Below are 25364 nucleotides of genomic sequence, written 5' to 3' on the forward strand. Positions count from 1 at the left end.
TTATTTGATTAGGCTGTTGGAATGGTAAGGTGGTTGTGTTTAATTTAGCAGCCAAAACTTGAGTTTTCAAGTCTCTATTATATATCTCTGTCTAGTAAAATGTTTTTATGGGGTGCTGTTCTAAACTGCTTCCATCAACATTAAAGCACAAGTGCCTTGCCATGATTAAGAACATAAGAGCAGCTGTGCTGGATCGGGCCAAAGGCCTATCTAGGGCACCATCCTTTTTCCCACAGTGGCCAACCAGATGCCCATGGGAAGCCCACAAAGAGGACATGTTGGCAACCGCCTACTCTTGCTGCTGTTCTCCAGCAACTGGTAAGCAGAGACATGCGGCCTCTTGAGGTAGCATATATAGCCATCATCTTTCATGAATTTTAAACCCATCTAAGTTGGTAGACATCACCACGCCTTGTGACAACTATACCGTGTGAAGAAGTCCTTCCTTTTGTCTGCCCTGAATCTCCCACTGTTCAGCTTCATTGGATGACCCCAGGTTCTAGTTTTATGAGGGAGAAAACTCTCTGTCCACTTTCTCCACATTACTCCTCTACCATATTCCTTCTTACTTATCTCTTCCCCCCCCCCTACACACACAAACTAAGAAGCCCCCAAACATTCAGGAGAGGTGCTTCACCTCCCTGATCCTTCTCTGCACCTTTTCCAGCTCTACAGGATCTTGTTTGAGATGTGGTAACCAGAACTGTACACAGTGTTCCACATATGGTCCTACTACAGATATATATAAAGGCATCAAAATATTGGTAGTTATACCTTAAATCCCTTGCCTAATGATCCCTAGCATAGAATTTGCCTTTTCAGAGCTACCATGATGGGTTGATGCTTTCATTAAGAACTAGACAGAAAAATGATGAAATCTAGAACTGCAGATGAAATGGATACTTTAACATATGTTAAAATTAATTCAGAAATTAATCTACGTCTATACAGGGAAGCTGCACACTCTAGGGATGTACGAAAGTCACTTACCTTTTACGAAATTTGATTCGCGGTGGGGGGGAGGCGCTCCGTCCCTCCCCCCGAAATTCTGGCCAGGGGGGAGGCGTCCCATCCCTCCCCCCCCGAAATTCTGGCCGTGGGGGAGGCGCCCCATCCCTCCCCCCTGAAATTCTGGCCGGGGGGAGGCGCCCCGTCCCTCCCGCCGCGAATCCTGGCCGGCCGGGTCTGCAAACATTTGCGTCCCTGCAGTCAGCCGTGATAGGCTACGTAAATGTTTACGTAGCCTATCACGGCTGAGTTTAAAACAAAAAACCGCATCTACGCAAATGGCGGCGCCCATGGGCGCTGCCATTTGTGTACGCGCGGTTTTTTGTTTTAACTCAGCTGTGATAGACTACGTAAACATTTACGTAGCCTATCACGATATTTTTAAAAAATCTAGCCGTGATAGGCTAAGTAAATCTTTATGTAGCCTATCACTTTTTTTTTTTTTTTAACTTGGAAATGGCGGCGGCGGCAGCTGGTCGGAAGACCGGCCGCCGCTGCCGAACCGCCACCGGAGCCGCCAGGGAGATTCGCCCAAGGTAAGTCCCGTCCCGGGGGGGGGTGGGGGGCACAGACCGTTCGCCACTGATTTCGGAGGGCCGAATGCGCTGGCATTCGGCCTCCCTGAGATTCGTGGCAAAATTCTCTGACATCCCTATGCAAGTCACAGATGTCTTCATACCTGCTACAACTCTCATTGTTCATATACAATGCCAATGAAGTGCAACTGAAAAGTATCCAGGAAAGCAGGCAACTGAAAAAACCAATACTGTAGCCTATAGCCATCAGGCCTTTGTGGACTGAAAGGACAATCTCTACAGGAGAGCACAGAAGAGTGAGCTAGATCAGCAGTAAGCACAGAGACAAAACAATTATTTTTATTTTCATTTCAGAAAAGGCTATCAACATGGCATTCTTCCAACAGAATGTTACTTGTGTAGCTCAGTCATTGTTCACTTTGTCGTTTTCTCATCAAACTGAACAGGTTTTTAAAAAAAGTTTTCACTGAAGCAAGGCAGCACACTAAGTACCGCTGAGATATTTCTCCAATACCCCCCAGTAGGATGTATGATCTAGCCAAAGATGTGCATAAAACATGTAGTTGCCCTTAGCCATCCAGGTAAGGTTTAGAAAGCCTTTTGTGGAGTCACAGCTTCTTGCAAAGTGAGAAAATTTTTCAGGTTTCCACTGGTGAGATGCAAATGACTTGTCTTATTTTAGGAGAACTTCCCAGCTTGAGGTGGCGGGCCAAGGAATCCTCCAGCCTGCTTAGTGGCAGCTCGGGAAGGAGCTAGACCCAGGAGCTTCTGAATATTCTGACAAAGAGGAGAGACACAAGAACTGAGTGCTGTACTTGAAACAATGCAAATTTACTTAAATAGTCAAGATCTTACACAACCAGGCTAGTCAGCCTCAAATAACTGCTACTCTTTGGTTTACACTTACTGTGTTAGAAATACTATTTGGCATAAAGCTGAACTGAAAAAGTAGAGACAGCCCATCCTACCACAATTATTTAACTATCCTATTTGTGAGGAAATCAAAATGTATGTAATGGGTACCATTAACAGACCTTGAATCTTCAGTGCACAGATTTTCATGGAGGAAGGGAATGGAAATGAAACGCAGGAGGCTCAGGCCTCAGCACACAAATCAAGTGATGGGGTTGATGGTCTCAATCTAAACGTGCCTAGATTTGGAAATTTTTTCAACTAAAAGCTAAAGTTATCTCAAACTAAATCCCCACAAATGTATGTAACGTTAATTTCTATAAGAATTGGGATATCAATCAATTGTACGAGGACTCCCCAGTGGAACATTCACACCAACATGAATCCTGCCTCCTGTAACGATATGTGTTTGTATCTGGATGTGTTGTATGGGGGGACTCATTTGAGTGTTACACTGATAGGTATAAAAAGACTCACCTGATACTGTAGGAGGGGGAATGTAAGTTTGTATTGTGACTCAGTAAAAGCTGCCTTTGCAACCTTGTGTTTGGAGTGTTCTATTTATGCCCAAGAACACCAAACATTACACCTCCAATGTCCAGAGATGCATCAGAAATACATCTTGACCTATCTGACCTGGTCTGTGGGAGAATGCCTCTCCAAACAATCTGAGCCATACTCATACATAAGCCACTGAAGGCAAGTCTGAGGTGGGAGGACACGTTGCTGCTGCCCCTAGGGGGTGGGGGGAGAGGAGTGTGAGCCACTGCTGCTACTGTGCGGAGGGGGAAAGGAGGAAGGAGGAGCGCAGGCCGTGTGTGTGTGTGTGGGGGGGCTGGACAGAGCAGCATCGGCCCTCACACACAGGAGTGGGAAGGGGAATGAGCTGCTGCACGGAGAGGGGGAAGAAAGCACACACTGCACGTGCGGAGGGAAAAGTGTGAGCTGCATGAGGGGAAAGAGTGTGAGCTGTGCAGGGTGGAGGAAGAGGAGCACAAATTAACGCGTATGCGGGAGGTGGGGGAAGAGGTGTGCGAGCTGCTGCCTCTGGTCATACTTTTCCTCTTCTCCCTTCCTAACTGCCAACCACCTCCATCTGCCTTCCCTCAATGCCTCGCTAAGAGGGGTCCTTCATGAGAGTGAGGAATTGGCAGGGAGGTGGCCCTGGCGACCGCCTGTGGCACAGCAGGACCCTTCAGAACAAGAGGCGGAGCACCTGCCTCCACCCAACCTATGCCTCACTCTGAGGAAGGCATTGGATGGGTGGCATTCTGGGGAGCTGCCAAGTGTTCTCTTGTTGTATGGGGGACTTCCATTTCCCCGATATTTGTTGGGAGACAAACTCTGCAAAACATGGCCCCTCCAGGAAATTCCTGACTAGCGTGAAGTATAACTTCCTCCTACAGAAAGTAGAGGAAGGAACTAGAGGATCGGCTATCCTTGACTTGATCCTAACCAACAGAGATGACTTAGTGGATAAAGTAGCAGTTACAGGAACTCTGGGGGAAAGCGGCCATGTTGTACTTGAGTTCTTGGTTCTAAGGGAAGCAAAAGCCGAGAGTAGCCAAACGCGTACCCTAGATTTTAGGAAAGCTGATTTTAATAAACTCAGAACAATTATAAGGGAGGTCCCATGGCAAGCAACTCTAGAGGAGTCCAAGTTGGGTGGTAGTTTTTAAAAAACGGAATTCTAAAGGCACAATTACAAACAATTCCAACAAGAAAAAAAGGCGGAAGACAACAGAAAAAGCCAAAGTGGCTTTACAAAAAGCTTAGAGATGTCCTGAAAACAAAAAAGGACACATATAGGAAGTGGAAGGAAGGCCAAGCTACAAAGGAAGAGTACAGGCAGGTAGCACAGAATTGCAGGGATGGTGTCGGAAGGCTAAAACAGAATGAGCTGAGGTTAGCGAGGGATGCTAAAAACAACAAAAAGGCTTTCTTCAGCTACGTGCATAGTAAAAGACAGAGGAAAGAAATGGTGGTTCAGCTATTAAATAAGGATGGCAAAATGATAACAGATGACAAAGAAAAGGCAGACATGCTCAATTCCTACTTTGGCTCATTCTTCTCCCAAAAGAGGGTCTATGAGCCCCCTGGCAAAGGCGAAGTACAGGCTGAAGGGGCTGGATTGCAGCTTGAGATCAATAGGCATACGGTCAAGGAACACCTAATTACTTTCAGTGAGTTCAAATCTCCAGGGCCAGATGAACTGCATCCTAGAGTAATAAAAGAACCGGCAGAGGAGCTCTCAGAACCACTGTCTATTCTCTTTGAGAAATCATGGAGGATGGGTGAAGTCCCAGATGACTGGAGGAGGGCTAATGTTGTCCCTATCTTCAAAAAGGGCAAAAAGGAGGAACCTGGGAACTACAGACCAGTCAGTCTGACATCAATCCCTGGGAAAATTCTGGAGCAGATGATAAAGCAATCCATCTGTAAGCACCTTGAAAACAATGCAGTGATTACTTGAAGCCAACATGGATTTGTCAAGAACAAAGCGTGCCAGACGAATCTGATCTCATTTTCTGATCGGGTAACCTCCTTTGTGGACTGTGGCAAGGCCGTTGACAAAATATACCTCGACTTCAGCAAAGAGTTCGACAAAGTGCCCCATGATATCCTGATGAGCAAACTAGCTCAAAGTGGGCTAGATGAAACAATTCTCAGGTGGATCCACAGTTTGCTAGAGAATTGGACTCAAAGAGTGTTTATCAATGGGATCTTCTCAAACTGGGGAGAGGTAGAACAGGGCTCAGTCCTGGGCCCAGTGCTCTTCAACATTTTTATTAATGACTTGGAGGAGGAGGTGCAGGGAATGCTGATCAAATCTGCAGATGACACAAAATGGGGCAGGACATGCTAATACCCTGGAAGACAGAAACAGAATTCAAAGTAATCTCGATAGGCTGGAGTGCTGTGTAGAAAACAGAATGACATTTAATAGGGATAAATGCCAAGTTCTGCACCTAAGAAAAAGAAACCAAATACACAGTTACAAGATGGGGGATATGTGGCTCAACAACACTACAAGTGAGAAGGATCTTGGAATTGTTGTCGATCACAAGGTGAATATGAGACAACAATGGGATGTGGCTGCAAAAATGGCAAATGCTATTTTGAGCTGCATTAATAGAAGCATAGCTTCCAAATCACGTGAAGTACTAGTTCCCGGCTGCTCAGCACTGGTTAGGCCTCATCTGGAGTACTGTGCTCAGTTCTGGGCACCACAGTTTAAGAAAGATGCAGACAAACTGGAGAGGGTTCAGAGGAGGGCAATGAAGATGATCAGGGGACTGGAAACAAAGCCCTATGAGGGGAGATCGAAAGAACTGGGCATGTTTAGCCTTGAGAAGACTGAGGGGAGATAGGCTAGCGCTCTTCAAGTACTTGAAAGATTGTCACAGAGAGGAAGGCCAGGATCTCTTGTCGATCATCCCAGAGTGCAGGACACAGAATAATAGGCTCAAGTTACAGGAAGCCAGATTCCGGCTGAACATCAGGAGAAACTTCCTGACTGTTAGAGCAATACGACAATGGAACCAGTTACCTAGGGAGGTAGTGGGTTCTCCCATACTGGAGGTATTCAAGATGAGGCTGGACAGCCATCTGTCAGGGATGCTCTGAGTTGGATTCCTGCACTGAGCAGGGGGTTGGACTCGATGGCCTTGTAGGCCCCTTCCAGCCCTACTATTCTATGATTCTACTATTCTGTGATTCTATGATTCAAAGGCAGCCCCAAGTATAACATTACAGTAGTCAAATCTGGAAGTTAACAGGAAATGGATTGCTCTGTCCTAGTAAGGCAGCTAGCGCAACCAGCCTAAACTGGAAGAAGGATGCCTGTGCCAGGGAGGCAAACTGCACCTTCAATGACAAAGACAGATCAGTGAGCACCCCCCACCACACCTCCAGTCCCATCCCAGAAGGATGCTATGTTTGGTAGCAGTGCAAGCCACTGGGATCCAGAAGTAAGAGGTTCACACACCCTCTGTCTCTCTCCCAGCACAGGTCATCCATCAGGGCAACCAAGAGTTTCAACCAGACCTGAGGCCCAATTGTATTCTGATTCTATGATTCCCGCAGCAGGCGAGTGGCCAGCGCAGCTCTCTAGGGCAGCCACCCACTTATGCTGTACTTACTGTGAGGTATAGGGTGGTGGCAGCTGCTCCGGCGAGCTGTAATAGCTCCTTTCCTGCTGTATCATTTGCTGTAGCAGGACAGTGGCCAGTGGGCTGCCTGCCCTACACCTCACCTTGGGAGGCGCAGGGCAGCGGCAGTATTGGGACACACAGCCCTCCCAGTGACAGGGCATGCAGGGTCCACTGTCTGAGGCAGGGGATTCACCCTACCTCATGGGAGGACTGGCCCTGTCTGTAGCTAACATAAGACATCTCATCCCCGATGCTTCAGAAAGAAAAATATAGCACATTTTAAGAGAAAATGTCTTTTATGGTTTCTACAGGCAACTGCTGAAGCAACAGATGTGCAGTGCAATCATATGCATGTTTACTGAGAAGTCCCACTAAGATCAATGGGGCTTGCTCTTTAGCAAGTGGATTTAGGATTGCAGGCTACAACACTTACAGTGCAATGCTTTGCATGTCTATTCAGAAGTAAATCCCATTGAGTTAAATGGGACTTACTCTTAGGTAAGTGTGTATAGGATTACAAAATTAGTATCAGAGACCTAACGTATTAGAGTGCAGTTTTCTAAACAGGCAAGAGAAGAAACACAGTTACTGGAAAGACAGGTTGCTACTGTTAACTGTAGTTCTTTGAGTGGTCAACTGTGCATTCACACATATGGACTCTGCACCTGCGCAGAGCTCCAATTCAGGAAACTTCTATAGCTGAGGAATTTTGGCAGGAACCTTCTCCCACCATCCCAGTGCGCATGTCCCTAGCAGGTTCCCGCTTATTCCCTCAGTTCCTTGAGACCGACATTGTGGCCTCGGAACCAAGAAGAAATACATTCGGTACCCAACATCGAACTCAAGTATGATACAGAAGAGGGGACAGGGTACACTGGAGATGGATCTCTTTGCCACACAACACAATGTTGTTTGCCAAGCCTTCTGCAGTTAGGCCGGCCACGGCACAGGTTCATTGGGAGATGCCTTCGTTCTCCAATAGATGGGAGCACTGTATTACCTTTTCCACCTTTGTCCTTGATTATGAGAGATCTGGCAAAGATCAGAACGGACAATACTGAGTGCATCATAGTGACGCTGTGGTGGGCTTGCCAACCATGCTTACTCAGAATGGCTCAAGGGCGATATCATCATTTCCCACCGTGCCTGTCAGGAGTGCCCTACCTGCCTCTTACAGTCCCCTCCAATAGCCAACTCAAGACACAGACGAAAAGGATTCTTTCCAAGGCTTTATTCCTTTTACAACTTAATCACTCTTTCAGATGCTAATCACCAGCGACTAAGCAAGGAACTGCACTGGGGTAGTTAGCAGAGTAGCCTAAGCTCCAGGTAAGGCAGTTGGTCCCCGTTTGAAGGAGAAGGGCGGGAAGACTCTGAACTTATGGGCTATGGAGAGGTCCTCCCTCTTACCCTTGGGTCCTCAGGACGCGACCGTTGTTTTAGTGCCAAGCGAGCAGAGCACCTGCTCTCGGTGCCTTCCATCTGGCGCCACTCCGTGCGTCTGCGCCAAGCGTCCAGCAAAACCTCCTCCCCCGCTCTCTCACTGCCAGGGCCACTACCTCTCTCAGGAATGCAGGCAGGAGGAATCTCTCCCTGCCGTTGCGCCCGTGAGAGATGAGCGAGCTCCTCTCCCATGGGTTGTTGCTCTTCCTCAGAATCAGAACTGCTCTGGGGCTCTATGGGCTCAGTTTCCACCCTGACAGTGCCCATCCTTCCTCACCAAGGAGAATGGGACGGTCCGGCATCCAGACCTCATGACTCTTTGGTTGATGGCCTGGAAGATTGGGTGACTAAGACCGATTCCATTCCTGCATCCTCAATCCCGCTCATAAGCCTTCTACGCAGTGCTCAAACGCAAGGAAATGGGCTGCTTTCTTGTCTTTTGCTCAAGCTCAAGGTTTCTACCTGGTCCGGTGCTCCTTGCACCAAATCCTACAATTTCTTGTCCTTTTTGAAAAAGGACTCAAGTTGTCATCTTTAAGTGTTTATCTGTCTGCTGTCTCTGCTTTTCATCCTCTCGTTGAGGGGTTTTCAGTCTTCTTGCATCTGACAACGCAGAGGTTTCTAAAAAGGATTACGAATCTGGCACCACCTGTTCGTTCCACAGTACCTAGCTGGAGCCTGTCTATGGTGCTGAAGGTGCTGTCATTGAAGCCCCTTGAGCACTTGGTGACCACAGACTTGCACCTTCTGTTCTGGAAGGTTGCTTTTTTGGTGGCTGTTACATCTGCACAACATGCTAGTGAGTTCTCTGCACTCAAGAGTAGACCAGCTTTATCTTACCTTTCACTGGGACAAGGTGGTCCTCAGACTGGACACTTCATTCTTGCCCAAAGTTGTGTTAGAATTTCATTTAAATCAGGACATTATTCTGCCTGCATTCTTCACTTCTCCATCTAAGCCCTCAGAGTTGACTTTGAATTCACGCGAAGTGTGATGTGAGTTGTCCTTTTACAAGTCAAGGACTGAGCAGTTTCAACTTTCATTTCACCTGTTCGTCTGTTATGGGGCCAAGCGTAAAGCCCAGACACTTTTGACTCAGTGCTTCACTTCCTGCATCATCAAGACTATCGAGTTATCGTATGAGCTGGCTGGACTTGAACTGTTTGCCCCAGTCCGAGCACACTCTTATTTGTGCAGTGGCAACATCAGTCGCATTCGACAGGGGGGCTCCATCCCTGAACGGTGCCGCACTGCAACCTGGTCGACACCGTCTACCTTTGTTAGACATTACAGATTGGATGTTTGGGCTAGAGCTGATTGTACTTTTGGTTGTGCTGTCCTTTCCTCTGTGTTGTAATAGGGCACCGACTCACCTCCATGTAAATTAGCTCGCTACTCTCCCATATGTGTGATGCACAGAGACCATGAAATAGTACGACAGATTGCTACCCGTAACTGTAATTCTTCGAGTGTCGTCTGTGCATTCACACAACCCACCCGCCGTCCCCTCTTTGGTGTCATACTGGAGTATGATGTTGGGTACCAAAGGTTCTTCTCGGTTCTGAGGCCACAATGTCGGTCTCAAGGAGCTGAGGGAATAAGTGGGAACCTGCTAGGGACACGCATACAGCGACAGTGGAGTAAGGTTCCTGCCAAAACTCCTCAGCTATAGAAGTTTCCCAAATTGAGGCTCTGCACAGACACAGAGCACATGTGTGTGACGCACAGAGACCACAAAGAAGAAATATTGCTATAGCACCAAGATTATTCCTTGTCTGTGATTCCACACCTGATTCCATATGGATGGTGTCTGTCCCTGCACTGGGATTCCAGAACACCTAAATGTTTAGCAAATTTCTAGTCATCATATCTCAACTGATACATCTGAAAACATAGGGAGTGTGTGCAAAAAAACTTCAGATGCCAAGGGGAGAGAACTTGTATGTCTTGCATGGTTACTTTTCTATTCTTCATGGCTTCTACTCATAATTCCCTACCCTAACTGCTTGTCCCCTACAGAATTCCTTGCAAAAGTTGCTTAAATATCAAACATGCAAATTCAGCATACTTGTAAAAAATAGAAAACTTGCATAGTTTGAGTCTGGCCATGATTAACTTATTTTGGTTTCCTTAGCACTTATTATCTCTGTCTCTGTGAACAATTCTTCATAAATTGCTGCTTAATTGTCTCAAAGGAGATTTAGTTAGCTTTGGAACTTGGTTGTATCATGTACATTTCACTGACTTTCTGTTGTCACTACACAGCAGAAACATTTTCAGAAACATTCCACAATATTCACACTCCTAAACAGTGGCAAGAGCCTTGGATGTCCTGTCAATCCAGACAGGAAGGGTTTTATACAAAATAATTGCCATTGCCTCACAGACACTTTGAGGTAACTGTCAGATCCAAGCCAGCTCTTTAGTCACAATTGCACAGTTCTCTATTCAGAAATTGGATAGAGCACTAAATTTGTCCTAAGAAAAGCTGGGTTTAGTCTCTGTCTAAACTTATGTCACAGGTTTTTTGTGAAGAGAAAATGGGATACAACCCCCCTGCCCCAACTCCTTGGAGTAAGGGTGAAATAAAAATGTGATACATAGGTTAGCACAGTGATAGGGAAAGATGAACTTTGTATCTTTTGAACATGGACTTCAAAGATACCAAACTGGTATTTTAAACTTAGAGGACCATGTTAAAACTGCTATAAGCTGGAGGGGCTGACATTGACTAGAATCATAGAATAGTAGGGTTGGAAGGGGCCTACAAGGCCATCGAGAAAAACATTCTGCTCAGTGCAGGAATCCAAGTCAGAGCATCCCTGACAAATGGCTGTCCAGCCTCGTCTTGAAGGCCTCCAGTGTGGGAGAGCCCACCACCTCCCCAGGTAATTGGTGCCATTGTTGTATTGCTCTTACAGTCAGGAAGTTTTTCCTGATGTTCAGCCAGAATCTGGCTTCCTGTAACTTGAGCCCATTATTCCGTGTCCTGCACTCTGGGATGATCAAGAAGAGATCCTGGCCTTCTTCTCTGTGACAACCTTTCAAGTACTTGAAGAGTGCTATCATATCTCTCCTCAGTCTTCTCTTCTCAAGGCTAAACATGCCCAGTTCTTTCAGTCTCTCTTCATAGGGCTTTGTTTCCAGTCCCCTGATCATCTTTGTTGCCCTCCTCTGAACCCTCTCCAGTTTGTCTGCATCCTTCTTAAAGTGTGGTGCCCAGAACTGGACACAGAACTCCAGATGAGGCCTAACCAGTGCTGAGTAGAGGGGACCTAGGACTTCCCGGGATTTGGAAGCTATGCTTCTATTAATGCAGCCCAAAAGAGCCTTTGCCTTTTTTGCAGCCACATCACATTGTTGGCTCATATTCAGCTTGTGATCGACAACAATTCCAAGATCCTTCTCGCTTGTAGTGTGGTTGAGCCACGTATCCCCCATCTTGTAACTGTGCATTTGGTTTCTTTTTCCTAGGTGCAGAACTTGGCATTGATCCCTATTAAATGTCATTCTGTTGTTTTCTGCCCAGCGCTCCAGTCTATCCAAATCACTTTGAATTTTGTTTCTGTCTTCCAAAGTATTAGCTATCCCGCCCCATTTTGTGTCATCTGCAAATTTGATCAGCATTCCCTGCACCTCCTCCTCCAAGTCATTAATAAAAATGTTGAAGAGCACTGGGCCCAGGACTGAGCCCTGCGGTACCCCACTCGTTACCTCTCCCCAGTTTGAGAAGGTCCCATTGATAAGCACTCTTTGAGTCCGATTCTGTAGCCAACTGTGGATCCACCGGATCGTTGTTTCATCTAGCCCACTTTGAGCTAGTTTGCTCATCAGGAGATCATGGGGCACTTTGTCGAAAGCTTTGCTGAAATCGAGGTATATGATGTCTACAGCATTCCCACGGTCTACAAGGGAGGTTACTTGATCAAAAAATGACTAAATCAACATTTTTCAACATATGGGCAGATTTGCTACCACATTCCATTTTGTTCAGTGGGACCTGTTTCCAAATAAGGATGCAGAGTTGAAGCCTTAGCCTTGAAGTATGTGATCCTAGTTCATATCATTGTATGTGTACAAATCTTGTCTATAAGCAGATGTAATGCTACTGTATAAACCATTTGGGGGGCATGGCCAAAGGGGCTGCATCATGCTTTTAGGTCTGCAGTGTTACATACACTTACCTGGAAGTAACAGGATTGCACTGTAAGTTACATAAAATCTCTATTTAGTTGTACATCAATATTTTGCTTGCAGTAACTAGTTAGAATACATGCATGCTCAGGAAATGTATGAATTTTAAAGTAGAAAATTTGAATTAAATCAGACTACCCTGACATAATCAGATCAGTTATTGGAAAGAAAATGGAACAACCTGTATAAAGAGCCATTTTAATCAGGCAAGTTGTAGCACGGGGGGAGGGGGGAGAATAACAAGGGACAGGATGTCCGTCTTCACACCCAGCCCAGGTGTTGATCTACTTTCCCAGCCACTTAAAGGCCCTTGAACACTAGTCCAGGCAGCACTTCACGCCCTCAGCAGGAAGGCAGGAAGAACTCCAAGACAGGAGTGACGTGCCAAGGGGAGATGGAAACGGCACAGAGGAAGTTGCTCATTGTAGGGAGATATTTTAGGCAACACTGGCCTCAGGTCAGGGGTGAGTGGTGTCCCTGCCAAGGCTCAAACCACTTCCTCATCATCTAGATACCCAAGGCTAAATCAACCAAGAGATATCAACAACTGCTCATTTGTCATGAAGGTCACCCATGCCACAGCTTCAAACACTGCTCCCCAAAGTGTGAAATACTCAGATGTCTGCCTTTCTCCCCCATAAACTAACCTCAAGAAAAGCAGTTCTGCTATACTGCATTCTCCAATCCTAAGTTTGTTCAAAGTGTACACTGTAAAGTTGCTACTTTCCAACACCCAGCCTCACAACTGAATTGTTTCCCAATCTGCAGGTAACAATAACTCGCTTGCCTCCTCCTTTTCTTAAAGGAGACAAGGCACCTGAGCTGCTGTTAACCTGCTCGCCCCCTCCCAGCTTGGAAAAACCTACTTCCTGTAGGAGTAGCACAGAATCATAGAGGTACCAGGGATCCAATGGGTCGCCTAGTCCATGTCCATGCTTTAAGACCAGACTTTATTATGCTACATGTAAAATTTCTTTAGTACATGTCTATACAACCTCTTCTTGAAAAACTCCTGTTGGCATTAGGAATTGATTTCCAAAGGTGTAGCCAACATAACATGAGCAAGGTGGGATCCAGTGGTAGAGGTGGTCTAACCACTGCATGGGAAGAGGCCCTGGCTGCATCTCGGCCATTCCCCTTTCTAGACCATCTTATGGCTGACAAGGCCCTGGCTGAACTGATGGCAGGCCCTCTGGACTAAGTATCTTGCTGCTGAATGCCAACTTGGTGAATGACAAAACATCTGCCATTAATAATCTAATCCAGGATGGACATGCCACGTTGGCATGTATTAGGGAGACATAGCTAGATGGTGCTGGGGATGTCAGTTTCTCATAGCCACGGCTCTCTGTACAGCAGCAGGCAAAACCTGTGGGCAGGGAAGTGGAATCACAGTGGTCAGCTCATGCCCATCCTGGCTTATTAAGACTGCCAGAGTGGAGCTGGTTGAATGGCTTAGAGGAGTGGTGAATGCCTCCTTATGCGAAGACATTGTTCCATCTAGCCTTAGTGAGGTAGTAGTAAGATGTTTATTGGGAAAAAACCCTCCTTGAACCCACCATTCTGGATAATTTTGGCCAGTCTCCAATAGTCCATTCTTGCGCAAGGCAGTCAATCGTGTGATGGTTTCTTAACACCAGGTCTTCCTGAATGAGACATTATCTAGACCCACTTCAATCCAGCTCCAAATCTGGCTAAGGAACAAAAACAGCTTTGGCCACCCTGGGAAACAACTAGCTGGGAACTGGTCAGGGGAGTTCTGTTGGACCTCTCAACAGCTTTTGATACCATTGGCTATAGCATCCTACTGGATCGCCTAGCTGGAATGAGACTTGGGAACCCCATGCTGCAGCAGTCTTTCCTGGAGGCTCAGTTCCAAAAGGTGTTGCTGTGAGACTGCTGCTTGTCACCAAGGCCATTAGGCTATGGCATCCCACAAGGCTCCATCTTATCCCCTGTGATTTTAACTTCTACATGAAACCGCTGGGGGAAGGTCATCCACAGATTTGGATTGTGGTGCCATCAGTATGTTGATGACACTCAGCTTCCTCTCTCTGTTGAGGTTCTGAATCAGTATCGGACAATGGTAATGGGCTGGATGAGGGCAAACACACTGAAGCTTAATCCAAGCAAGACAGAAGTGTTCCTGGTCAGAAGAACAGCTGATCTGCTAATAGAAATTCAGCTTTTTTAGGAGGAGGTTGCACTCTCCTAAAAGACTCAGGTTCATAGTCTGGGGGTACTTCTTGACTTGGCTTTGAACCCAGATGCTCAGGTTTTGGATATGGCCAAAGTGTCTTTGCCCAGTTTAGATTAGCGCATCAGCTACACCATTCCTAGAGATGTCAGATCTGGCATCATGACCCAAGTATGAGTTACGTACAGATTGAACTATTGCACTCTATGCTGGGCTGCCCCTGAAAAGGGTCCAGGAACTTCAGGTAGGGCAGAATGCGGCAGCCAGACTGTTAAATGTAGCTTGTTACCGGGTTCATGTTAGTCCCTTGTTAAAACAGCTACACTGGCTTCAGGTTCATTCCGCGCACAATTCAAAGTGCTGCTCATGACCAATAAAGCTCTGAACAGCTTCAGACCTTGATGGATCACTTGGTCCCACATGAGCCTGTCCAATTATTCAGATTTTCTGGAAAGGCTCTCTTGCTTGTCCCACCAATTTCTGAGTTGTGTTTGGCAAGAACAAGAGGGCAAATTCCAGACCTAGAATTCTCTCCCTAAGGAGGCGTATCTTGCCCCCATGTTGATAGCTTTTTGCTGCAGTGTGAAAACCTTCCTGTTTAGACAGGTTGTTGGCATGTTTTGGGGGGTTCAGTGAGGTCTTCTGGCCTTAAAAGAAGAGTGTATGCACGCACTCCTCTGGCTGCAAGCAAATGCCATAGTGCACAAAAGCAGCAGGAGGTTTAATCTTTCTGGTTACTCTTCCTAGCTCCAAAAGATCATGGATAAGCTCCCAGGGAGGTGCTGCAGCTGCACAAATGGGCAAGCAGTGGGAAGTAAGAACAGTTTGCCAAGTGAACAGCAAATCATACAGCTGGTCTATAGTGCAGTTTTAGGCTACCACTTATCTGAATAGGCATAGACTAGAAAACTTTGGAAGCTTTAGAGTGGCAAACACAAACAGGCATACAGTAGGTGATGTACTTAGCAGTTACAGGTAGCAGTAAAGTAGCAATTATAGGAACTCTGGGGGAAAATGACCATGTTATACTTGAGTTTTTGGTTCTAAAAAAAACAAAAGCTGAGTGTAGCCAAACGCGTTCCTGGGATTTTAGGAAAGCCAATTTTAATAAACTAAGAACAATGATAAGGAAGGTCCCATGGCAAGCAACTCTAATGAGAAAAGGAGTCCAACATGGGAGGGAGTTTTTAAAAAAAGGAAATTCTAAAGGCACAATTACAAACAATTCCAACATGAAAAAAAGATGGAAGACAACAGAAGAAGCCAATGCAGCTTCACCAAAAGCTTAGAGATGACCTGAAAACAAAAAAGCACGCATACAGAAAGTGGAGGGAAGGCCAAGCTACAAAGGAAGAGTATAGGCAGGTAGCACAGAATTGCAGGGATGGTGTCAGGAAGGCTAAAGCTGAGAACGAGCTGAGGTTAGTGAGGGAGGCTAAGAGCAACAAAAAGGCTTTCTTCAGATATGTGCATAGCAAAAGACAGAGGAAAGAAATGGTGGTTCAGCTATTAAATAAGGATGGCAAAATGATAACAGATGACAAGGAAAAGGCAGACGTGCTCAATTCCTACTTTGGCTCATTCTTCTCCCGAAAGAGCATCTATGAGTCCCCTGGCAAAGGCAAAGTACAGACTGAAGGGGCAGGATTGCAGCTTGGGATCGATAGGCATATGGTCAAGGAACACATAATTACTTTGAATGAGTTCAAATCTCCAGGGCCAGATGAACTGCATCCTGGAGTAATAAAGGAACTGGCAGAAGAACTCTCAGAACCACTGTCTACCATTTTTGAGAAATCATGGAGGACAGGAGAAATGCCAGATGACTGGGGGAGGGCTAATGTTGTCCCTATCTTCAAAAAGGGCAAAAAGGAGGAACCTGGGAACTACAGACCAGTCAGTCTGACATCAATCCCTGGGAAAATTCTGGAGCAGATCATAGAGCGGTCAGTCTGTAAGCACCTTGAAAACAATGCAGTGATTACTTGAAGCCAACATGGATTGGTCAAGAACAAATCCTGCCAGACGAATCTGATCTCATTTTTTGATCAGGTAACCTCCCTTGTGCACTGCGGGAATGCTGTGGACATAATATACCTCGACTTCAACAAAGCTTTCAACAAAGTGCCCCATGATATCCTGATGAGCAAACTAGCTCAAAGTGGGCTAGATGAAACAACTCTCAGGTGGATCCACAGTTGGCTACACAATCAGACTCAAAGAGTGCTTATCAATGGGATCTTCTCAAACTGGGGAGAGGTAATGAGCGGGGTACAGTAGGGCTCAGTCCTAGGCCCAGTGCTCTTCAACATTTTTATTAATGACTTGGAGGAGGAGGTACAGGAATGCTGATCAAATTTGCAGATGACACAACATTGGGCGGGATAGCTATCAGCTTGGAAGACAGAAACAAAACGCAAAGTGATCTTGATAAGCTGGAGCGCTGGGCAGAAAACAACAGAATGAAATTTAATGGGGATAAATGCCAAGTTCTGCACCTGGGGAAAAAAACCCAAATGCAGTTACAAGACGTGGCTCAACAACACTACAAGCGGGAAGGATCTTGGAATTGTTATCGATCACAAGCTGAATATGAGCCAACAATGGGATGTGGCTGCAAAAAAGGCAAATGCTATTTTGGGCTGCATTAATAGAAGCATAGCTTCCAAATCACGTGAAATACTATTTCCCGGCTACTCAGCACTGGTTAGGCCTCATCTGGAGTACTGTGTCCAGTTCTGGGCGCCACACTTTTAGAAGGATGCAGACAAACTGGAGGGGGTTCAGAGGAGGGCAATGGAGATGATCAGGGGACTGGAAACCAAGCCCAATGAGGAGAGACTGAAATAACTGGGCATGTTTAGCTTTGAGAAGACTGAGGGGAGATACGATAGCGCTCTTCAAGTACTTGAAAGGTTGTCTCAGAGTGGAAGGCCAGGATCTCTTCTTGATCATCCCAGAGTGCAGGACACGGAATAATGGGCTCAAGTTACAGGAAGCCAGATTCCGGCTGAACATGAAAACCTTCCTGACTGTTAGAGCAATACGGCAATGGCACCAATTACCTAGGGAGGTGGTGGGCTCTCCCGCACTGGAGGTATTCAAGATGAAGCTGGACAGCCATCTGTCAGGGATGCTTTTACTTAGATTGCTGCACTGAGCGGGGGGTTGGACTCAATGACCTTATAGGCCCCTTCCAATCCTACCATTCTATGACTCTTTGTTTAGCATTTCAGAAACCCATGCACAATCATGACTCTTCCCCTCTCAGTAGTTATAGCTGTAAATATATAAAGTCTGCATGAAGCTGAAGATGCCAGTTTTTAACGTAGGAAGTACAAAGAGTATCAATAGTGGGGTTACAGGCATGAAAATGAGCTTTTCAGTATAAGCCTTCAAACATTTTTACTAGCCCACTTGCAACAAATATTTATATTAGTCATTTGTAGCCTAAAAAAAGTGGGGGGAGAACTCACTCATTTATAATAACCTGGATGTTTTTATTACTTTACTTCCAATGTGAATGGCTATTTTGAAATCAGCCTGATAGAACTTATCAAGCTGTTTTGGTTGAGGAGAGTGTCTGAATATCAAAATGGTGCCAGAATGAAAAAATCGTGGTAAACACCTGGCTAGTTTGGAAGTGTATTGGGAGGAAAGAGAAGGGGAAGTATATTTGCATCTAGCATCTTCAGCCCTCCCAGTATAATGTAGTAGAAGTAAAACAATATGAAACATATATATTGCTTATATTAATGCATACATTTGAAACAGCGGGAGACAAATAAAAGTGGGAAACAAATAAAATTAAAATATACACAAAAAGCAATACTGGAAGATAACGAATGTTTTATGTAATTGTACTAACAGTGAAATGGTCCTGACCACAAAAAGCCAAATTTCTCACTGAACAACATCTCTTCTCACAGCATCTATCCTTACTTTCTGATGCTTCTTTTCAGTAGGAACACACAGAAATATTTTGTCTGGCATCCCTTTCATTGGGCTCTTGCACAATGGCACTATATACCATTGGTACCTTCTAGCGTTTGCAAAATCATGGGTTTTCAGTCATATTATTACAGGAAACTTCACCAACCAGGCCTCAAAGTAAGATAGGCACTAGGGATGTCATAGCATAGCCACCCTGGCTGCTCCCTGTTTTGGGGTGCATGGCCAAATTGGAACTTTCAGCCTTGAGTTCATGTGAATGAGCAGATTTCAGCAAGAAAAAGAATATCAGGTGTATTATAATTGCTTTCTGGATACTATTTTTTTTTTTTTTAGAAAAAAACCCAATTTCTTCCCTTTTGTGTTTATGTTCTGATATTAACGCATATGCAGATATTCTGTTAGATGTTCCATTAAAGCTCAGCTAAGTTACTATCAAAGCACCATGACTGCTGCTGCACATGTTGGAGGTTGCAACTGTTCACTAGAAAAATCACATGCACACACAGACACAGACACATACAAAGCAAAAGACACACTGGGGCGAGACCAGTCTTGGCTGGAGAAATCCCACAGGCCCTCTGTCACTCCCTGAATATTTGTGCAACTTATGGCTGTGCCCTGGCAGAAACAAAGGCTGCAAATAAAGCAATGCAGCACTTACCTGCCGAATAGACATGGTGCAGAGAATGTAGAGGAAGATGAAGGAACAATCTGTGTAATCTTCACCCAGAAGATTACGATGGGACAAGCCCTGGATGTAGGAAAGTGGTACAAAAGGGAGCTTTGCAACCACTCTACCATCAAATCTGGGAAAAGCAAATGGAAGCATTTGGTTATTAGTGCAGCTCAACTCAGCTGCTAAGCCAAGCAACCATACAGGGCAGCAGCTAGAGCATTTTGCTTCACATTGCCCAGAGGGCACTAGCTTCAAGGCAAAACATAAAGCAAAGAAAATTTATATTGACCTATATCCTGCTGGGGTACCAGTTATATGGCACATTCTGGGCCCCACAACAGTCACCCTTCCCACTGCCGAACTGATCAGGTTGATCTTAAGAGCTGTTGCTGCTGAACAAGTGAAGCCCTTAGGGAAGGAAAATGCCTGTGAGCAAGTACTGGTAGGAAAAATTACAAGCAAAGAATTATGATTATGAAGAGTTTGTGCCAGCAGAAACCTGTAAGTCATAGGGGAAGTCACAGGACTGCAGGATGAGGTTTACAGCCTGAGTCAAAAACTGAAGTTTAACGATAGATTTGGTTCAAAACAGAGCTAAAGCATCACAGCCTCCCCCCAACTTGGTGGTCTCCAGATATGCTGGATTGTACTGTAGTCACTACAGCTTCCACCATCTCCAGCCAGCATGGCCAGTGGCCATGATGCAAGTTGTGGTTCAATAGCCTTGAGAAGACTGAGGGGAGATAGGATAGCGCTCTTCAAGTACTTGAAAGGTTGTCACAGACAGGAAGGCCAGGATCTCTTCTCGATCATCCCAGAGTGCAGGACACGGAATAATGGGCTCAAGTTACAGGAGGCCAGATTCCAGCTGAACATCAGGAAAAACTTCCTGACTGTTAGAGCAATACGACAATGGAACCAATTACCTAGGGAGGTGGTGGGCTCTCCCATACTGGAGGCATTCAAGGCGAGGCTGGACAGCCATCTGTCAGGGGTGCTCTGACTTGGATTCCTGCATTGAGCAGGGGGTTGGACTCGATGGCCTTGTAGGCCCCTTCCAACCCTACTATTCTATGATTCTGTATCTGGAGAGCACCAGGCTGGGAAAGGCTGCCTTAGAGCACTGGACTTTCTTTCGAGTATATAGTGATAAGCAAAAGCATCGTGTTTACCACCCAGGGCAGTGAGATATTTCATCCATTGCCACAACAACCCCCTGGGTTACGTTACTATTATGCCTATTTTACAGATTGAAGATTGAATTATTGTGACTTGAAGCTGCACCCAAGTCTCTCAGATCATATACAGGCAGTCATTGATCAGATCAGCTGACAATATTATTGACTAACTTGATTTGTAACCCACTGTTCTACCAAGAAAATGGCATGCAAGGCAGCTTACGATCATAGGAATATGTTTTAAATAAAGACTTGATTAAAATAATAATAAAACAAATTACATTAAAAACACAGTAACAGAATGAAACAGCATCCGACCCAACAGACCAGCTTACACACCAAAGGCCTGCTTGAATAAAAATGTCCTTGCCTGCAGTAGTAGAGCAACAATTGTACATGTAAATTACGGGACAAACATCGCAGCAGAGGAAGAAATCCATATATCAAACAGGGCTTTGAAAGCACTTTATAAGGTGCCAAAGGGGAAGCAAGTTCAAGCCAGTCAATTTGGTTACTAAGGCGAAGGAGAAGAGAACCTCTGTATTCTGGAAGATGCAGAAGGGCACGATGCCCCTTAACTAAGGTTGCTTTGGGAATAAATGTGGACAGCTGAATTCAGGCTTTTGCTAACACCAATTTCCAAATGCACCACCTATACTGCATGGCTGTCTTTTCTCCCACCTTGCTTCTTTTTTTTTTAGCATGCGTTTCTGGTACTGTGAACTCCTAAATGAGTGCCTCTTCCTCTAGAAATATGACTACAAGGAGCTACACTTTGAACACGTGGCAACACTGCTGACTGACAGCAAACGCATTTTGGCAGAAGGTTCAGGAACGGATGTTTGTCTTCTTTTGATAGCCCCCCAGTGTTGTAGTATTCTACGTGGTTCCTGCCTCTTCTTCTGGACACAGCTAAAAGGAGAAAAAAAATAGCAGGAAGTGCTACAGGGAATGGGCCCGATGCCTTTGACATTGTTAGGTACGCAAGCTAGATGAAGGAATGTTGATAACCAAGAGAACCAGTGGGGAACCCATGTTAACTTCTCTTGCTTGATACCCGTAATTTAATCGTCAAAATGAAAGTGACTGGATGACCCAATCTATGAATTTCTACTTTTGCAGCGTAGCACACAGATTCTATCTTGCAGACCCAGAACTAGCTTGGAGGACAAGAGTCTGGGTTTAAAGGCAACCAGTTACACTCCCAACTAGGGCTACCGAGGTTGTTCACAGCAACTACTGGGGATGGCGCAAGGGCAGCGAGTCATTGCTAAAAGCTGGGACTATTCCCCTTTCTCAGAGCTGGATGGCAATGCTGAGGCTGTTCCACACACATCCAATTTGTACATGCCAAGAAGTTCACCAGTTTATTAGTCTGCACACCTAAGCAGTAAGTGCTACAGTAAGGTGCAAAGCCCCCTTCCTATTGGAACCACAATCTTATCAAAACAAATAAACACACACACACACCATATACCAGTTTCAGCCGTCCAAGAGCTTCTCACTAAGTTCTAGATAAAAAAAATCAGAAGAGCCTTGGTATTCCATGTCACAGTTCAGGTAGCTATGCCACAGAGAATGGATGCAATCTCCATAATCCCCTGTTCCTACTTCTTTAGAGTGATGACCCAATCAGCAGTTATTATTTTCCCAGAGATTCCTTGGTTAGACTTGTTTCGCTACATTTATATATCTATTTATTTATACAAAAAACTAATTATGAAAGAACTGGTTAGCCTCTTTAAAAAATGCCAAGGGTAAACTTAAACTTTCAGCTGCTTGACTGCTGTGTTTACACACCCAGATTTTTTGTCTCCTCAACCATACTGAATGGCCCTGACCAATCTCTTTCTGCCTAGCCTATCTCACAGGACTGTTAGGAAGATCAAAGAGAACTGAAAAAGCGTTTTTAATATAGTGAAGATTAAAAATAGGCAGCAAAAATACAGTTGTCCACATTGCTAGCATGAGCAGCTCTCAACTGATTTCTATTAGAACAATTACATTTTCTCTGGCTTTGAATCTACACAAGCTGCCTGAATATTTAGGATGACAGCACCAAATTAAAGCTCATTGCTAAGAGACACATAAGCATCTGCACAAAATCCCTGCTAGAGTCTCTAAAGCCAAGAGCTGAAATTTAAGAGCCAGTGCAGACATTACCATGGACTGTTTATAAGTGTATGATCTGGAGCATAAAGTAAGGTCACACTGGGCCAGTTCGCAAGATCAAACATCCCACAGAGGCTTACCATGATGGGCTGCAGTGTGGGTGGGCATTTTGACTATTCAATGCCTGGTCACAACTTGTCGGGTTGTGCAAATGCAGGCTGTCAGGGTTGTGCGAGAGTTAAACAACCCTCACATAACCCAACAGAAGATGGGTTTTGCGAGGAATGTTTAAGACTCGCAAACTCCCAACCGCCTAGGTTCGCACGACACAAGCTGCAGCCGGGCACTGAATATGCAAATTCCACCCGGCAAGCATGGCACAAGCTGCAGCCAACCATGGGCTGTTTTGATTGTGTGACCCAGGTCACTGCCTGCTTCTGTTATTGAAAAACCACATCTTTTTTTTCAATCTTAGAAAGAGCTGCTGTGGTCTTCCACAAGCTTCTGCATCACATATTACATGGCTCATGAGGTTGACCACTTGCATGTGTGGTTATTTGCACACCTGCACTAATGTCTGCGCCAGCACTCTAGCCTTTTATGCAGATTTCATACAGTTCTCACGCAGGCACAGTGAGCTGTGGAAAGCAAACATGAAATAAGAAGAGACAACACAATGTTAACAACAGCTCTTCAAGAAAAGTGGAGCGGTGGCCACTTACATGGAATTGAACATTCCCATCAGGGCAGTGAAACAAAAACCAATTGCAAACATGGACTTCATGCGAACCTGCAATCAAAAGAACAAGTGAGGACTCTTATGCGCATTTGACAAAAGGGGATCCAATGGAGGACAAGAAAGGAAAGACTTTCCACCTTCAGCTTGTTCCCTTTCCACCTCTACTGCTAAATCAGTTTTGAGAGGTCTTTGGGTGAGCCAATAGCCAATTCTGGCTGAAGAGATGAGGCCATTAGACATTTCTGTCTGGACACTCCATAAATGGCTACAGTCTCTAGAGGGGTGGGCCATGGAACATCATAATCCCTGACTTTCACATGCCTACTTCTTTTCAGTCTTAGTGAAGCAAAGCAGTTTGTAAAATGTATTTGTTTAACTTTGATATACCACCCAATAGCCAGAGCTCTCTGGGCAGTTCACAAAGAAAAGGTTAAAACCATAAAATACAAAAACAGAATAAAACATGACGTTTAATCTAAAAGAAATTAAAATAGCCACCTTGTCCATGATGGGGATGTTGGCAACTATCCTATAATTGTTGAGATCAGGGGAGGAGAACCTCTAGCCCGCAAGCCTTATTTGGCCCATGGATGTGCCCTGACTCCTGCCCAAAGCCCACCCCTAGAGGCTTGCCGGAGCCTTGGGGGGGGGGGATCTCCCCGTTATCACTGATCAGATATTTTACATGCCATTTGCTCTCCCAATTGAGGAGGATGTGGCAGGCTATGGTGGGGGAATGGTGCCATCAGGAGGTGTGACTGCACCCCTTATGTCATTTGGCCTGCAGAGGACTGGGTGGGATTCAGTCCCCCACCCCAACTCAGTTTCCTCCCCCGGTTTAGATCTTCTGGATCCAGGTTAGTTTTCTTCATGAACGGCCTGATCACAGCATCTTTCAGAAAGGTGGTACTACTCCCCTCTCTCAAAGAGAACCTGGCCAAACATCCCATCCTTTTTACAAGTAATAAGCCAGGAAGAATCAAGCATACATATGGTCAGATGGATGTGACTGAGCACATTATCCACATCCTTAAGCCTCAGCAACTGGAACTCATCCAATAAAACTGGACCAGATGATGCTCTGGATACCTCCATTAAAGGAACTGCATTAAATGTGGAGTCTAAGTCACGACAGATGTGAGTGACCTTATCTTTAAAATGTCTCACAAAACTTATCGCAGTGGCCTAACAAGGGCTTCACCATATCTCTCCCAGGGTCAGATTGCAAGAGGCCTCCAACCACCCAGAAAAGCTCTGCTGGACAACACCGAGAAGATGCAATGGTGGTGGAAAAGCTTTCTTTTTTGCCACCATAGATAGGCTTGATAGTGATCTGTGTTCTAGCTGTCACCCATCTTGCTTCATTAACCTCAACTCAGTTGAGCTGCACAGGCTCTGCATAGCAGGAGAGGGCACTGGGCACTACTGTGTCAACTGGCCAGATCATCTCCATATCCCAAAGAGTGCCAGCCATACCAGGAGCAAACTTTAGCCTTGGGGGTGGACCCTTTTAATAAGTTTCCTAAATGGTGCAAAATGGGGTACTTAACACAGCATCGTGTTTGGAGGCTGATGGGCATCCCCATAGGATTGCGCCCTTAGTCACTTACAAGGTCTCAAGGAGAAAGTGTCCTTACTTTCCAAAAGTGATGTTCGTTCTTGTTATCTCCTCTCTCAATCTCTCCCTGTGTGGGCAAAGGGCTTTCCAATTCCAGTGTCTGAATCACTGTCTTACCCCCTTATTTGTAATTATATATTGCTGGTAATGTTTAGGCCTTTAAATCAAGTCACACAAAGAGGAACTGCAAGCTCTCTCAGTAATGTTGTCTTCAGCAGCATATTGCACAGCACATATCACAAAGTGAATGGTGAAAGTTGGAGCTGGGCACAGAATGCAGACATGACATGGGCCTCTTGGAAAGGGTGGGCGGGGGGAGACAGAGCACTAGTGTTTTACTGCTCAACAGAACACCAAGCATGTGGAACTGATTGAAAGAAAACACTCAGCTGTCGCTAACAATGGAAAAGTGAAATACATCACATCCACGTTAATGGAAAATCATGACTTGAAGAGTCGCAGTTGATGGAGACAAGAAGAATGAGATTATATGTGAACTGGGCACTCCTGCAGCCCATTTCTACAGGAGAGCTGTTACAGTTGCTCCATCCCACAACGGTGGTGGAATATGGCCATTTCCTATTTGTTGTGATGTGTGCAAGTTCAGCGCACTCCTTTCCCAAACAAGCTGCCCCAATGACTC

At 45.4% G+C, this 25364-nt stretch overlaps 1 protein-coding gene across 1 annotated transcript in view; it reads right to left on the reverse strand.

Moving 5' to 3' along the window:
- Positions 1 to 1859: 1859 nt before the first annotated feature.
- Positions 1860 to 25364, reverse strand: part of TMCO1 (transmembrane and coiled-coil domains 1) — a 33087-nt gene continuing 9582 nt past the window's right edge. The window contains exons 5-7 of the mRNA XM_084854853.1: positions 23087 to 23154; positions 19060 to 19204; positions 1860 to 2321 (exon numbers count right to left, since the gene is read on the reverse strand). Of these exons, the coding sequence (XP_084710979.1) occupies positions 2223 to 2321; positions 19060 to 19204; positions 23087 to 23154 (312 nt within the window). The 3' untranslated portion in view covers positions 1860 to 2222. The remainder of the gene's footprint in view (positions 2322 to 19059; positions 19205 to 23086; positions 23155 to 25364) is intronic.

The sequence above is a fragment of the Heloderma suspectum genome, chromosome 4 (assembly GCF_057233095.1).
Source record: "Heloderma suspectum isolate Gila_16-S chromosome 4, 16-S_ref, whole genome shotgun sequence".
Lineage (NCBI taxonomy): Eukaryota > Metazoa > Chordata > Lepidosauria > Squamata > Helodermatidae > Heloderma > Heloderma suspectum.